The sequence below is a fragment of the Erinaceus europaeus genome, unplaced genomic scaffold (assembly GCF_950295315.1).
Source record: "Erinaceus europaeus unplaced genomic scaffold, mEriEur2.1 scaffold_543, whole genome shotgun sequence".
NCBI classification, from domain to species: Eukaryota; Metazoa; Chordata; class Mammalia; order Eulipotyphla; family Erinaceidae; genus Erinaceus; species Erinaceus europaeus.
In genome coordinates, this window is record NW_026647246.1 from 14,309 (window position 1) to 32,249 (window position 17,941).

A 17,941-nucleotide genomic window follows, 5' to 3' on the forward strand; every position below is an offset into this window, starting at 1 on the left:
TGCACTTAACCCACTGCGCCACCGTCCGACTCCCTCTGTTTTTCTTAAAAGTGCATGAACTTCAGACCTCACAGAATTTTCATTCATTCCTATATAAGGTTTCTTACTGGTGAAGGCTATTTCAGCACTTACTACACAAATAATGGAAATTATTGAGAAACGGATAAGGTGGCACAGGGATAGAGTGCAGAACTTTGCAAATGTGAAGTCCTCAGTTTGAGCCGCTGCAATATATATGCAAGAGTGATGCTTTCTTTTTTAAAAACAGTTTATTTATAAATAGGAAATACTGACAAAAAACATAGGGTAAGAGGGGTACAACTCCACACAATTCCCACTACCAGAACTCCGTATCCCATCCCTTCCCCTGATAGCTTTCCTATTCTTTATCCCTCTGGGAGTATGGACCCAGTGCGGGCTTGCTATGGGTCCCCTGCCCCCATGGCCAGTGGAGTTGGAGGCGAAGGGTCAGAGCAGCCCCCTGGGAGTCCTGGAGTGGCTCCAAGTGACAAGGGCAAAGTGCATGGAGAGACAAAGCAGCCAGCTCCGGGAGAGCCTCAATGGGTCATCTTACATATTGGGGGAATAAAGGCAAGCAGATATGCCCATAGCTCAGGGAGAAGGTTAAGGTAATCATTAACCCAAACACAAAGCAACACAATGCATAGTCATATTTTGACCTACAAACTGTTTGGTCACAAGTGCAAAGTTACTGTATAAGGTTTGATGATGAGCCTCACAATGCATATTTCCCCAGGGGTAAATTACAGGCACTTCAGGGCAGTGGGAGAGGGAGGCAGTTGAGCAATACGACTTTTGCGATAGTTTTCAAGTTTGGCCATGCACAATGTATGGCAATTCATGGCCTTTGTTTTAAGGGGAGAGGAGTGGCATGTGTAGAATGGTAGCCCCTGTCCAGAGAAGCCATCCATTATTAGTTCATAAAGTCAAGAGAGACCTGCCATTATTTTGACCTCAGGAGCAGGGAGAACCTGGGGTTTACCCACTCAGTTCTCATGGAAACAAAAGCCTAAACTTCTGAACTTCTGAACTTCCTGGACAGTGGGCCCACTCACCAGCAGACCCAGAGTCATTATGGGGTGCAGAAGATGGAAGGTCTGTCTTCTGTAACTGCTTTCCCACTAAATATGGGCATTGACAGGTTGATCCATACTCCAAGCCTGTCCCTCTCTTTCCTAGTGGGGTGGGATTCTGGGGAAGTGGGGCTCCAGAACACATTAATGGGGTTATGTGCCCAGGGAAGTCCAGTTGGCATCATGTTAGTATCTGGAACCTGGTGGCTGAAAAAAGTTAACATATAGAGCCAAACAAATTGTTGACTAATCATGAACCTAAAGGCTGGAATAGTTCAGATGAAGAACTGGGGTGTCTTCGTTTTGTAGATAGTTAGTTGTCCTATTTTAGTTATATTCCAAAGAGCCCATAATTATACCAGTTTTTTGTTTATTTGTTTGTTTTTTCCTGAGCCTAACATCTGATATGTGGGTGGATCCAAGTTATTCTCTGGGGAGATGATGTCATAGCTGAAAAAAAAAAACCAGAAAGCTGGATCAGGGAAGAGAGTAGCTCCTATATATGGGAAAGGTGTATAAGTATTGTTGACTGTAAATCCCATGGATTCAATCTGATCTGAGGCCCTTATTCAGCTTAGGAGCCTATGTGACCTCTGTATACCTGTAGATCTGAGCTCACATCCTGTGGTCATGAGTAGGAACATTTCAAGCTGTCCCAATTTCAGGACCCATCTTCCTCAGGTGGAAGACAGAGTATGTTGTCCAGCCTCCCTTCAAAGGATGGAACATTCTCTACCATTGTTGATCCACGTTGAGGGCAAGGTCCTATGGGGGCCCACAAAACGGTCTATTGTGTTGTTCCTGATAGAAATGGAAGTAACAATGGAGGTAGGGGTCTATTCAAGATCTAGGCCCATCATGTCTGTTTGGGAATCTCAGGACTCCCTGACTAGTGCCCCAGCTGATGGCATGGCCTGATAGTGACTAAAGAGTCACCATTAAATTATGCCAGTCTCTTGCCCTTATTCAGCTTTTGCAGTCCTTACATTGATAAAGTTAGCTTTAAGTGAGTGAAGGAAGTTAATAGGAAGTAGGTGAGAAGTGTATCTACGTCTATGTAGACACTATTTTATTAGAAACTTTATGGTGTCTTTTTAGGTCTTTCTAATTGCTTGTTGCATATACTGACTCACTGCAGACTACTGTGTACTTTTGCTTTCAGGTATATATTTTGTCCTTATTTATGGATACTAGTGAACATATGCCCTATCTCATGGGACCTGGTCTATATCTAGGTTTTGGAACTTTGTTAGGAAGTGAACCACCTGAAATGGAATTAGAGAATCCTATGAAAGGAAAGGTCTCACCCGAATAATGGTGCTGGAAGGTTGTCATTCCATGCATTATGTCTCTGGACACAGTCTGAAGTGAAGCATGCTGAGGTGGTTCTCATTGTATTGATTAGGTTGTGATCGGCGGATACAATATCATTTGGAATGAATTGAGAGAAACATGCAGGAAAGTGATCCCTATCCTAGAGGTTCAAGGACTGGGGGAAATATAGGCTCTTTAGAGGAAGCAGGAGGTTCCTACTGTCTTAGGGTTTAAGAAAGCAATAGGTAGTTATTGCTGTAATAAAATTATTTGGCAATTGGGTTAACTTTGATATATCTCTTTGTTAAGATTTGCTGTATCATACACAACATCGCCATAATTTATGTCCTTTGTATACAGCTGTGTCTTATAGAGTAATGCCATTGGTTGTTTCTGTTCTTGTTGGTCTAAGCTTTTAAGAGGGTCAACATTTCAAAGAATCAGCTTATGGTCTGTGCATTAACAAGTTTGAGATATTCAATCATTTTTTCCCCTTTCATATTAATTAAACAGTGATTTATAGGATTATAAGTTAGTAGGAGTGTACATAAGCACCATTCCCAACACCAAAAGACTGTGTCCCATTCCATCTTGCCCCCCCACCCAGTGAAGCCAAACATCTACCATTACCCTCCACCCAGAGATTTTTACTTTGGTGCCCTACTCCAGATGCTTTAGTTCTGTTTCTCCACCTCCTCCTTCTCATCTTCCTCCTCCCCCCATTCCTTCTTTCTCCTTGTTTTCCTTCTTCTTTCTCACGCATATAAATAAATGCATTTTAAGTGCTTGCTGAAATAAAGCAGTGATATACTGAAACAGTGAATAGAGGTGACAAAAAAGGTAATTCTGAGATACTTGTGAGGAAGTCAAAGTGAAATTGTTAGGAAGAGTGATAACATTAAAAATGCTTGCAACCTTAAAGTATAGGAAAATAATTCATTTTAAGGGGAAAAGTTGGAGCAGGTTCTGAATGAATAAAAGTATTAAATGAATCTGTAGAACAGATTTATTTTAAAAACAATAGTTCAGGGTGGGGTTCAGGTGATGGTGCACCTGGATAAGCCACATAGTACTAAGTGCAAAGACCTGCACAAGGATCTGGTTTCCAGCCCCTGGCTCCCCACCTGCGGGGAGGGTGCTTCACAAATGATGAACAAGGGCAGCAGGTGTCTTTCTCTCTTCTTCTCTATCTCTCCATCCTCTTGCAATTTCTCTCTCCCCTATCCAATAAAATGGAAAAAAAATAGCTGCCCACAAAAGTGGATTCATAGTGCTGGCACTGAACCCCAGTGATAACTCTGGAGGCAAAAAAAAAAAAAAAGAAAAAGAAAAAACTGCTTCATTCTTTTATGACTTTTTCGTGGACCTATATGTTTCCTAGTTTCTATGAGAGAAAACCAAATACACTAGTGAATTCTTTGTTGTTGTTGTTGTTGTTGTTTTTCTAATTATTGTATTGGTGGGAGGATAATGGTTCACAGTTCAATGGTTGACTCATGGGTACATTTTCTTATCTCTCCTTCATATGACTCTGCAAAACACTTTCATTCCCAATATGAAATATATCCCTTTACCCAATAGTGCACCAGGATGGCAATTCTCTTTTATGCCTTCCTCCCCCAGTCTTTTGCTTCCTTTCTGTCCTTATTTTTTTTTCTCTAGTTATTTATTTTCCCTTTTTGTTGCCCTCGTCTTTATTGTTGTTGTAGTTATTATTGTTGTTATTATTGATGTCATAGTTGTTAGAAGGGAGAGAGGAGTGGAATACAGAGAGGGGGAGAGAAAGACAGACACCTGCAGACCTGCTTCACCACCTGTGAAGCGACACCCCTGCAGGTGGGGAGCTGGGGGCTCGAACCAGGATCCTTACATTGGTCCTTGCGCTTGGTGCCATGTGAGCTTAACCTGCTGTGCTACCGCCTGACTCCCTCTGTCCTTATTTCTTAAGTTCCACCTTTAAGTGATGTCATCTGTTACTCATCCTTCTCTTTTTGGCTCACCAATGAATTCATCATGCATTAGACCCAAAGCCATAACTAAGTGGATTTTATAACATCAATATGAAAAACAAACAAACAAAACCACAATATATCAATACATGCTAGAAAACAACTGAAATGAGTTGAGAGCCCAGATAAACTAACAACAGCCCAGAATCCAGGTGGCTCACAATGGAGATAATATTAAAAATTTATTCCTGCCTAGGTCTGTTTGCTGCTGTGATCTGCCCTACTGTGCTCTCATAGCACTTCAGCTCACACCACAGGCTTCTTGTGTTACTGAGACATATGCCACAGCTATCTGAAGCTGTAATCTGGCTAGATGTATTGAATGCTGAATTTGACTGCTCCAGGGCTGTTTGTTCAGTGCATTCCTCATCACCTACACCTGACTCAGCTCATGCCCAGCTCAGTTTCCAGATGCAGCCAGATTATCAGCTTCCTGATTCTTGTATAATTTACCTGGTCCCCAACGTCTATCATAACCACCTGATTCTAGTCAGGGCCCTTAATGCCTCAGTTACTTTGTTTTTTTCTTTCTATTTTATTTTAGGACAGAGAGTAATTGAGAAGGGGAATAGGGAGAAAAAAAGAGAGACAGGCAGACCTGCATGGCAAACTTGCTTCACCTCTTATGAAACATCTCTCCTGCAGTTGGGCAGTGGGGGCTCTAAACCCTATCCTTGTGCATGGTGACATGTGCACTCAGCTGAGAGCACCACCATTCGGTCTGTCTCAGTCACTTTTGCTGAGGGCCAAACATAATAGTTGATAATGTAATCTGTCTTCAATATTGGACAAAAAAAAAGTATTTGTTTTGGATTAAAAACAGCTCAAAGGGAATTCCAGTTCATCAGGTCTATAAAAAACAAATGAAGACCTTGAAATTGTGGTTCACTTGAAAATAAATATGCAAGAAATATGTAAGACTATAACAAATCCAGGAAATAATAATGAAATTTATTGATAAATTCATAATAGTGCACAGAGGAATGAAGAGTAAAGTGACACATGTAAAAAAAATAACAACAACAACAACAACAAAAAACAGAAACAAACCCAACAAGGGTATCAAAAGGGAATAAATAAATATAAAAACAAACAAACAAAAACAGTGGAGAACACTTGGAAGAATACAGACACCTAACTTCAAATTGGAAAACAAGTTCACCTAAAATAAGCAACCTCCACACCCAGAAAAAGGCAACCTAAAGGAAAAATGCAAAAGTAAATGAAGATAATATAAGAGAGTATAAGATAACATAAGAGCATCAAGAGGAACAAAATTCATGTCATATGGGTGCAAACATGAGAGAAGAGAAAGGACAATTCATATTTGAAGATATTCCAGCTGAGAATTTTCCCAATTTAAAGAAAGAGATGAACCTCTAATTTCAGGAGGTTAGAAGGGCTTTAAGAGAAACAAATATGAACCCAAGCTTACCATGGTATGTAATACTTAAAATGACAAAGATTGAAAACAAAGAGATTATTCTGAAGGCTGCCAGATAGAAGCAGAGTCACATACAAAGAAAATCCCATAAATTTTTCAGTTGATATCTCAACAGAAGTGTAAAAAGCTAGAAGAAACTGGCCAGTTACATTCAAAGATCTAAATTAAAAAGTTCACCCAAGAACACTTTATCCGGAGAAATTATCTATCAACCTTGAAAGAGGTAGGAAGTGCTTTTCAGATAAGCAACAGCTAAAATAATTCATCACTTTTAAAGCAGACCTACAAGAGATATTAAAAGGCTCAAATGAAATGAAAATAAATTACCTCACTCATGGGGAAAAACAAAAAAACACGAAAATAAACAAAGACTATGTATGGACTGAACAGAAGAACTGAAATTAACAGTCACACAGGCTCCTAACCTGAATATGGACCCCACCCAGATCAAATCAAATTGATGGGGTTTACAGTCAACAATATTTATACACCTTTCCCATATTTGGAAGCTACTCTCTTCCCTGATCCATATTTCTGTTCCTTTTTTCCAACCATGACATCATCTCCCCAGACAATAACTTGGATCCACCTGCATATCAGTCTTCAGACTCAAAAAAAAAAAAAAAAAAAAAAAACCACTAGTATAGTCATGGACCCCTTTGGAATATACCTAAAATAGGCCAACTGTCTACAAAACAAAGACCTCCAAATCTTCGTCTGTACTAATCCAGCCTTTAGGTTCATGATTAGTCAATAATTTGTTTGGCTTTATATATTAAATCTTCTTTTAAAATCTTTTTTATTTATAAAAAGGAAACATTGATAAAATCATAGGATAAGAGGTGTACAGCTTTGCACAATATCCCATCCCCTCCCCTGATAGCTTTCCAATACTTTAACCCTCTGGGAGTATGGACCCAGGGTCATTGAGGGATGCAGAAGGTTGAAAGTCTGGCTTCTGTAATTGCTTCCCTGTTGAAATAGGCATTGACAGGTCGATCCATACTCCCAGCCTGTCTCTCTCTTTCCCAAGTGGGGAAGGAGTCTGGGGAAGCAGAACTCCAGGACATATTGGGTTGTCTGTCCAGGGAAGTCTGATAGGCATCATGCTGGCATCTAGAACCTGTTGGTTGACAAGAGCGTTAACATACAAAGCCAAACAATTGTTGACCAATCATGGACCTAAAGGCTAGAATATTGCAGATGAAGAGTTGTGGAGGGTCCTCCATTTTGTAGATAGCTAGCTAGTAGGCATATTTTAGTTAAATTCCAAAGGGCCTATAGTTATACTAATTTTTTTTTCCTTTTTCTTTTTGCCCCTGCAGTCAACAATATTTATACCGCTTTCCCATATTAGGGAGCTACTCTCTTCCTTGATCCAGCTTTCTGGTCCTTTTCCCAGCCATGACATCATCTCTCCAGACACCCACTGGCATATCATATTTCAGGCTGAGGGGCAAAAAGAAAAAGAAAAAAAATAACCTTTCAGCCACCAGGTTCCAGATGCTACCTTGATGCCAACCAGACTTCCCTGAGCAGATGACCCTGGGTCCATACTCCCAGAAGGATGAAGAAAGGAAAGCTATCAGGGGAGGGGATGCGATACAGAGTTCTGGTTGTGGAGTTGTACCCCTCTTATCCTATGGTTCTTATCAGTGTTTCCTTTTTATAAATAAAAATTATATAAAGAAAGAAATGAAATTAACAAAGGGTGGCATGCTCCTAAAGGTGGTGCAGTGGATAAAGCGTTAAACTATCAAAGTGCTATGTCCTGTGTTCTTCATTCCCCAGCAGCACATGTACTAGAGGGATGTTTGGTTCTTTTTCTCTCTCTCATTCTCTCTCCTCCTATCTTTCTCTTTAATAAATAAATAAAATGTTAGAGGGAGAAAAAAATGGGGGTGGTTAGGGGAAACTTTAGGGGGAGAGATGGCCCAGTGGACTTCACTGGAGGGATAATGAATGGTGCTTTGGGGGTGGTGGTTGTGATGGGGTAACACTACTTGAGGAGGTGAAAACTGTAACTCAAATATGTATGCTTGTAAACTCAAAAATAAAAAAAATTAAAACTTTTAAAAAATTAAAAAAGAAATAAATAAAGGTTGGAGAACCAACTGACCAACTAGGGAATGCATTTTGCCATGTGGATGAAAGGTGTAGTAGCACAGAGAAAACTCTGGTTCTGTGGAATCTACTCTCTTCCTTTGCCTATTCTTTTTCTTTTCTTTTCTTTTCTTTTTTTAAGAAAGGAGACATTAACAAAAGCATAGAATAAGAGGTGTGCAGTTCCACAAAATTCCCACAACCCGATCTCCATATCCCATCCCCTCCCCTGATAGCTTTCCCATTCTCTATCCCTCTGGGAGCATGAACCCAGGGTCCTTGTGGGTTGCAGAAGGTAGAAGGTCTGGCTTCTGTAATTGCTTCCCCGCTGAACATGGGCATTGACTGGTTGATCCATACTCCCAGTCTGCCTCTCTCTTTCCCTAGTAGGATGGGTCTCTGGGGAAGTGGAGCTCCAGGACACTTTCTAGTAAATGAAAATAAGTGACCTGAGATGCCAAAGGAATAGATTACTTGCTGTACCATCAGCATGATGCAGGTTTGAGCCTGGGCCCGTTGGATAGTGGGAAGCTTTGATGTTATAGTTCCATTCTCTCTCTCTCTCTTTCTCTCTCTCTCTCCCTCCTTCCCTCCCTCCCTCTCTCTCCCTCTCCCTCTCCCTTTCTCTTTCTCCCTTTCCCTCTCCCTCTCCCTCTCTCTTTCTCCCTTTCCCTCTCCCTCTCCCTCTCCCCCCTCTCTCCCTCCCTCTCTCTCTCTTTTAGATGATATATATTTTTCAGATGATATCTACTTATAGATATAGATATCATCTGAAAAAATCCATTCTGAAGTGTATAAACTTCACCAGTGATCAAAAAGCAACCCCAAATTTCAAAATTTGCTTTCTATTTTGTCACAGTATTTTCTATATCATAGACCAAATCATACAATCTTCCTTGAGGAAGCCAAGGATGGTGGGATAAACAACTTTTTGATAGTTGCAATATTTGTTAACTAACAAAAGTAAATGTGCACATGTGATCTGATCATGAGAAGAACAAGCAATAGTGAATTATCAGCAACTTGGTTTATAAAACGTTGTTGATAAGATATCCATCTCTCTGAAAATCATGCTTCTTATATGGAAATGAACATGCTTCTTATAAGGAAATGAACATGCTTCTTATAAGGAAATGAACATAATTTTCTCTCTGAAAATTATGCTTCTTATAAGGGAATGAACAGATTTTAGTTTTTTAATGCTAAATATCAGATATTTATTTGAAATATTTATTTGAACAATGATCTGAATTACTGGATAAAGTCATATTATTTATTATAATCATTTTTGGCTATTCAAATTCTGTTTTCTTTATTTTATTATTATTTAGGTAGAGACAAAGAGACAGAAAGGAAGTGGTAGAGGAAGAGATAAGAGAGACAGAGACTACAGCACCAAAACTTCTTTCAATGCAGATTGGTAAGGTAGGGTAGGGGGCTCAAACCTAAGTTGTACATACACAATGTAAAGTAGCTCAATACCAATGAGCTATTTCACTGGCTCCAGATTCCATTGCCAATAAACTAGAACTAGATTATCTTTCATTGTATGTCTGAGAGACAGTAGCCTATTTTTAAAGATGGTTTTTTTTGTTCAACTCAAATTGTGAGATCATTTTGAAGATACAGCTTAGTCAGATACACTAGGGAAATTTGGTGTTCCCAACAAATATAATTGTAAAGTGACAATGCAATTTCTTGACTATAGTACTATTAATTTGTTTCAGTTCCAAATCAACTGTTGATAAATATTTTTCTAGTTTTCCTGACTAAAAAAGAAAGTTGTGTTTTCTCAATATACATTTCCACTTGCTGACTTTTTTTCCTTAGTGGTCTTGTCATGGTCTTTGCATAATTTTTTTCATTTCATGTGTACAACAGCGTGGGATTGTTGAAATAAACCTAAGGCCCATCTGAAGATAAAGGTTATTTGGAGTAAGTTATAGAAAAGTCATTGTTTGTGTTATTGTGGGCATTTTTATGGACTTCTTTGCCATGTGATTGTAGTTTGAAGTCATTCCCATTACTGTTTGCAACTGATACTATGCTTTCCAATATGTCTCGAAATTGTTAAAACTTTTAAACACAATCATGCTATGTTTATAATTTCTCATTGGACCCAATAGGAAATTTCATTCAAAATCCAGTTGTGCAGTAGTTACTTCTTTTTATTTAAATTGTAATTTAGTTATAGCACGTAGACATTTTTTAGATAAAACTGGTAAGGAGGTAACATCCACAAATGTTTGAATGCTGTTACTATAAAAGTTTTCATCTAATTTATATCTATCCAGAATAGCTAGATATAAGTACCATGTAGCTCATGCCAATAAATACACCTCTATTACTTTCACAGTTCATATAAATAATTAATGTAAGACTAAATGGAAAATGTTGAAATATTAATTATATTAGCACCTTTTTTGGGGTAAAATGTATCTTTTGAAACAGGAAACATGAAGTCCTCTGTAACCAAACCAACAATCTGATTTATAGAATCCCATGAAAATAAAGATGTGGTGTCTGCTCAGACATTATTAAAGATTTTAAGATACTGTGTAAACCATTAAATCAAGTATAAGGCCCCTTTGAGTACAAGGCCTTGGACTGTAGCTGCAGTCACATGCCCATGAAACTGTTCTCTCTATAATATTTCTGTTTTCCTTGCCTATGCTGATAAAAAGGCACAAAGTGGAAATATTTATCTGAGCAGAGCTCAAGTTAAAAATTGATTAAGGAGAGATTCACAAAAAAAAAATGCAAATAGCTATTTTACACTATTCCTATTCATAGAACTGGAAAGTTTGTACCCGCAATTTGCTTATTCCCCTGCTGATAATTTTTATTGATGCTTATGAATTTTTCCTATATGTGATTGGTCTAGGTGTTTTATCTCCAAAAATATTTGTATAATAGTGTGAATAAAATGCATGTGTTTGGTTATGCTTAGTATATTTCCAAAAATAGTATTTTGCAAGTTCTATTAGATGCTTTGGGTATTCAGGTAAGTTGGTGAGATCAAGCTTCATTTGATTTTGTTATTAATGTGCCAGAGAACTTTGAACTGATGTTCTCTGAAATGGTGTGCTGAATTGCTTTTTAAATACAAAGCAATGTCTTCTGTGCCCTTGGGCACAGATTAGAACTAGCAAACATTCTATATTTTATACTTGAATTTCTCTTTTTTTAGGGATGCAAGTATTGGAATGGAATGGAATTCCTTTAACTTCTAAGACATATGAAGAAGTCCAAAGTATCATTAGTCAGCAAAGTGGGGAAGCAGAAATATGTGTAAGACTGTGAGTTTTTCCCCATCTTTCTGTTTCCATTTTTTGGCTATTCATGGCTCTTTTAATTTAAAATTGTTAAGGTGGAACCTTTGACAGTCAGCAAGATTAACTGTAACTTTAAAAAATGAATACAAGTCATAGATTTCTTGTATTCAAATTCAAACATAAATAAAGCATAGAAAGAATTCACATAACTTTGTTTCTATGTCAATAACTCTCCCCTTTCATTCTTTTTTATTAAGACATGCTTCATTTAAATGAAAGCCAAAGCCCATTTAGATTTCATGGATGTGTATAGTATTTCAAAATGAACTTATATCTTATCCATAAAGATTTCACCTTAAATAATCATTTGATCAGCTCTAACTTTTAACAGCATTGCAAACATATACTTGGTTAGAAGGGTGAGCATGCTTTGAAATTGCTTTATGTCATTGACCACTTCTCATTTACCTACTGGAAAAATATTCAGGGTAGTTGGAAATGGGCATCTTTTGTCCAAGCCTCCTCAATTTCTTTCTTACTTCTTTTGTGTTAATTTTTAGGGACCTCAATATGTTATCAGATTCTGAAAATCCTCAGCACCTGGAACTTCATGAACCACCAAAAGCTGGTAGGTGTAAGGAATCTATTTTCAATCATGGATAAAGATACGGATGTGGATTAGAAGTAGTTGTAAAAAAAGTAAAAATAAAAATCTTGTAACTGTAGGTGAATATTTAGCTACATGCATATAGATGTAGGAAAATTAATTTATATATTGTAATTGTAGACAAATTAAAAACATTGTAGTTATATTTTTTAGCATTCTAGGGAAATAAATCCATATGAACTTCTTGCTGTGAGTTCAGATTTTAATTAACCTTTTAAAGTTAATCCACAGACCATTTAATTTATATAATTTTAAAATAATACTTTGTTTTTTAATATTTTATTTGTTTTTAAACTTATTGTATAGAGACAGAGATAAGTCGAGAAGGAAAGAGAGCTAGAATGGGGAGAGAGAAAGATACAGGCAGAACTGCTTCACTGCTCATGAAGCATGTCCTCTATCAGTGTGACCCAAAGGCTTGAACCTAAGTCCTTATACTTTATAACGTATGTGCTTGATAAGGTGTGCCACTGCCAGGCCCCCAAGTAACACTTTGTTCCCATTAGTATAATTAATATTAGTATAATGTTTTAGAACACTTGCTATTGAAACTTTCATTGCCTTTAAACAGTAAAGTTAAATGACATGTGTTTATTTCTTTATTCTGCCACCAGGATTATTGCTGGTGATCAGGTGCCAATAACTACAAATCCACCACTCCTGGTGGTCATTTTTTTCCCTTTTTTTTTCTTCTTCTTTATATTTTTTATTGGGTAGAACAGAGATGAATTGAGAGGGGAAGAAAAGACAGTGAGGGAGAGAGAATGAGAGAAGAGAGACCTGCCGGCCTACTTCAATACTTGTGAAATGTCGCCCTGCAGGTGGGAGAGCAGGGACTTAAACCAGGTTTTTGAACATGGTAATATGTATGCTCAACTAGGTGTACCAGGACCTGGCCCCTAGTGACACGTATTTTTAGAAACACGTGGTGAAGCAGATTTAACCATTAAATAACAAAAATGTTCTATATATTTAGGACAATTATAAGATTAAAATGTTCCTTATTCTTTTTTAAATAAATATATACTATTTCTCATGCTACAGTCAGAATGTTCAGAGCCTGGGCTATTACAATAAGCAGAGCACATCATTGACTATAGAAATTTTCATACAACTAAAAATGTATATGTAATCTAAAATTTCCTCCCTTTGGAAAGATATAGATGATATAAAGAAAGCCAAATAGCAAACTATGCCAAACAAATTTCAGATTTCAGCGGATAGAATAGAAGTGTAATCAGTCATACAGTTCTATAAAACATTAAAACCATTTTTTTGAAGATGTATCTGGAACCCCCATTTTCCTCTGTAGCTTAGAATTTTTCACTTTACTTGGAACCTCCACAATGTTTTTTCTTTTTTAAGTGTATATTAACAATTTAGTAGTTGTTTACAAGATTATGAGATAACAGATGTATAGCTCTACATCACATCCACTGCCAAAAGGTCTCTGCTCCCCCTCAGCCTACCCAGTGATAATGACCACAGTTCTCACTAAGTCTTAGAGACAAGCTAGAACACCCAAAATTTCCCTCACATCAATAAGTGAAAGCATACTTGAATTCATTATGTTTGATTTTTTTAGCTTGTTTTTGAGATTCTTCTTATTAACTAGAACACTAATACATTCCATGTTATTGAGTACCTGTGAAACACAGTAAAGCCTTCTCATTTTGTTATAGTGGATAAAGCAAAGTCCCCAGGGGTTGATCCCAAGCAGTTGGCAGCAGAACTCCAGAAGGTTTCACTCCAGCAGTCACCACTGGTCCTGTCTTCAGTCGTTGAAAAGGGATCTCACGTTCATTCAGGTCCAACATCAGCAGGATCCAGTTCTGTTCCTAGTCCTGGGCAACCAGGGTCTCCTTCAGTAAGCAAAAAGAAACACAGCAGCAGCAAGGTGAGAAGTGTTCAGGTAATCTCTAAATTACATATTACCTAGCTCTTTATTCAGACTAAGACTTAAAGCAACATTTTACATGGTGTTTCTCTTGTGCTTCTCATGAATCTATTGAAACAAATATTTATTCCATTTAAGTAAATAACCAATCAAGATATATCAAGATGATAGATACATTTCTACATCTTAAAATGTTTTGTAGTTACAAATATATAAGAATATGTTAGAAATACATCTGATGATTCCTGTTTCCTGGTTCTTTCTCTATGTTGGTTGTTGCACTAATATGAGCCTCTTTGTTATGTAGAATATTAACTGTACCTTTTGAAATACACATTTTAACAAAGAGAATAGTTTTGACAGGGGCAGGCAGTGGCACACCTGGTGAACTCACAAAGTATAAAGCATGAGGATCCAGGTAGGAGCCTCTGGCTCCCCTCCTGCAGGAGGAAGCTTCACAAGTGGTGAAGTAGGTCTGCAGGTGTCTATCTTTCTCCTTCTCTATCTCCCTCAACCCCTTAATTTATCTCTGTCCTATCCAATAAAATGGAAACAATGGCCACCAGGAGCAGTGGATTCATAGTTCCAGAGCCTTAGCAATAACTCTGGGGGCAAAAAGAGAGAGAGGAAGGGAGAGAGAAACAGTTATGACTTAGGGATAGGACTGATCAGATAGATTGTCTAACATGCCTGCTTTTCTATGCTATGGATCACCACAGTGAGGAAGCTTTCCCTCTCTTTCTTTCTAAGTGAAAAAGTAAACCCAGGATGGTAAAAACCTGGTAGCGAAAGTAACAAAAGGATAGAGTTTAATACTATAAGAAATGAGAAAAAAAGTTAATATATTATTGCTATTCTGAATTTTATCCCCAACTTGATATAAATCATCATTTAATTTTGTAAAATTTCTTTATTGGGGAATTAATGTTTTACATTTTACAGTAATACAGTAGTTTGTACATGCATAACATTTCCCAGTTTTCCATATCATCATTTAATGTTTTTTCAGCTGAGAGATGAATTTCTTTTTCTTTTTATTTATAAAATAGAAAGATTGACAAGACTATAGGATAAAGAGGGGTACATTTCCACACATTGACCACCCCCAGAAAATCCCGTCCCTTGATAGCTTCCCTATTCTTTATCCCTCTGGGAGTATAGACCCAAGGTCATTATGGGGTTCTGTAACTGTTTCCCTGCTGAACATGGGCATTGGCAGGTTGATCCATACTCCTAACCTGTCTCTGTCTTTCCATAGTGGGGCAGGGATATGGGGGGGCAGGGCTATAAGACACATGGTGGGGTCCTCTGCCCAAGGAAGTTGCGTTGGCATTATGGTATCATCTGGAACCTGGTGGCTCAAAGAAAAGAGTCAAGATATAATGCAGACCAAATTTTTGACTAATCATGAACCTAAAGGCATGAATATTGCAGATGAAGATTGGGGTCTCCTTTTTGGAAAAAAGCTAGTAGGTCTATCTTAGGTATATTCCAAGGGTCAAACTCTCACTATTTGCAAAAGATATGATAATATACATAGAAGAACCTAAAGAATACATCAGAAAGCTACTGGAAATTATTAGGCAATATAGCAAGGTGTCAGGCTACAAAATCAATGTACAAAAATCAGTGGCATTTCTTTATGCAAACACTGAGTCCAAAGAAGGGGATATCCAGAAATCACTCCCATTCGCTGTTGCAGCAAAATAAATCATCATTTTAAACAATGTTTCTAGCACCCTTATTTTATAGTTGCTAAGGCACTAAGAGAACAGAGAATTAATGTTTTAGCCTTGTGTATGTAGTTTAATTAGTAATGTTTCCCTCATAGACATTTATCTCATGATAGATAACTGCATTAGAAGCAGTATTTTTTGTATATCCATAAATAAAGTTTTTTCTTTGTGTAGTGAGATAGATGGGAGAAATAGTCTATGCTTAGATAAAATGACTGAACTGAAGAAGAAAACTTTTTACTAAAGTCTTTTACAATACGCCAATTCCAGTTCAGGTTCTACTTGTGTTTTCTCTTCTGATCTTGTTTTTCAACTTCTGCCTGAGAGTGAGATCATCCTATATTCATCCTTCTGTTTCTGACTTATTTCACTTAACATGAATTTTTCAAGGTCCATCCAAGATCAGCTGAAAACGGTGAAGTCACCATTTTTAATAGCTGAGTCCACTGTGTATATAGACCACAACTTGTTCAGCCACCCATCTGTTGTTGGACACCTGGGTATCCTTTAATTTCATTCCTCAGCTCTTTCTTTGGCATTCTCAGCTACTATGTGCCTTCAATGACCTGAAAATATTTTATTTTCCATATTACATACAGGTAATTTGCTAAATAAATTACGTAAGACACCAAGTTAACAAAAATTTTATCACTTTGACTTGATATACAAAGTTATAAAACTGTCCTATTATTTTGTTTAAATTAATTCTGTATGGAGCAGGAGGAATAAAACAATTGGACAGTGTACTGCTTTGCCATGTGCATGACCCAGGTTCAAACCCAATCCCACTCTACTAAAGAAAGCTTCCATACTATGGTCTCTTTCTTTTTCACTCTCTCTCTTTCTCTCTAAAAAAAATATAATTAATATGAATATTTTTCTTCAAGATTTTTTTTTGTCTTAGTATTTTCTCTCTAAGATTCTGATTAAAATGTCATCTTTGAAGTCTGAGTAATTTCTTCAAGTGCATGATGTAAATACTTTGATTAAAGAACATATTAGAACCTCATTACAAAATTGATCCTGGGCATTATATATGTTGCCAATTATTGAGACAATAATATTATCTGTAATGTTTTTGTGATGCCTTTATTAACTAAACAGTTTTATGTATTCATGCATAGGCTCATACTACCTAATTAACACTGTGTCCTAGTATCTTAACAACCACTGGAAAAACATACACATACATGGAAATGCATTTCATTATTTTTATTTCATATATGTATGTGCTTACCTCTCAGGAAGTTTTCCTCCTGCAGGTAGGGACTGGAGGCTTGAACCTGAATCTTTTACACTTTGTGTAACGTGCACTTAACCAAGTGCACCACTGTCCAGCCGCTATGTATGTGCTTACCTAATGAGTGTTATACACAGCTCATAGAGTGGAATCAGATTGGGAACTAGCATTCTTACTTCCTATTCCTTGTGCATGCATTTAACCAGGTGCAACACCACCTGGCCCTTCAAAAAAAGGAACTAGTCTACGAGTAGTCTCTGCATAAGAATGCTATCCTCTGGGGCTGGGGCAAATAGCATAATGGTTATGCAAAGAGACTCTCACATCAGAGGCTCCAAACTGCCAGGTTCAATCCCCTGCACTACCTTAAGCCAGAACTGAGCAGTGCTCTGGTGAAAGAGAGAGAGAGAGAGAGAGAGAGAGAGAGAATATCTCCTTCTTATTACTGCATAGTTTTTTAAATCCTGTAAATACTTTTAAGTACTATAAATAGTGCCCATTTTTAAGTGATTGAAAATATATTACCATAAGAATAATATTATAAATTCAAAATATACTTTAAATGAAAAAAATCAGGTGTATCTGCAAAATTAAACATCTATTCAGAAACTTAAGTAAACACCATATTCTGAAGCAGTCACATGGTTGAAATACATCTTACAGATCATGTACTTTGATAAAACTAGAAGTTAATTTTAGAGGCAATTGAAATGGTAAATTCTTTAAGCATTCTATTCACAAAGTAATATATGTTTTCAATATTGCAGTCTACTGATGCAACAAAGGTTGTCTCTCACCCAATAACAGGAGAAATCCAGGTAGGAAAATTTATTTGTCTTAAACATTGTCATAGCATATTTTGGTATTCTTTTTTCATGGACTTATACTTACTACACATAGACCCATAAAGGGAAAACACAATATTATATAATATTATTTTAATATGGTTTTCATGAAATCTAGTTATACCCATGGAATTCTATACTTTTAAACCTGACTGATAGCAGTATCAGTGTTTTATGTCTCATTTATGCTACACATGTTGAAAATGTTTCAGAGATGACAGATTATCCTGAAAATTTAAAGATTCCTCTTCAATATTTTCATAAAGCTAATGTGATCTGCCCTCTTCCTCTGATCAATAATTATTTAATAAATTCTG

The 17,941-nt window shown here is 37.1% G+C and overlaps 1 protein-coding gene across 1 annotated transcript in view; it reads left to right on the plus strand.

Annotated features, from left to right (window-relative positions):
• Positions 1-17,941, plus strand: part of LOC103118267 (protein piccolo) — an 80,148-nt gene that overhangs the window by 13,349 nt on the left and 48,858 nt on the right. Inside the window, exons 2-5 of the mRNA XM_060183859.1 lie at positions 11,155-11,263; positions 11,800-11,867; positions 13,589-13,803; positions 17,547-17,597. Of these exons, the coding sequence (XP_060039842.1) occupies positions 11,157-11,263; positions 11,800-11,867; positions 13,589-13,803; positions 17,547-17,597 (441 nt within the window). The 5' untranslated portion in view covers positions 11,155-11,156. The remainder of the gene's footprint in view (positions 1-11,154; positions 11,264-11,799; positions 11,868-13,588; positions 13,804-17,546; positions 17,598-17,941) is intronic.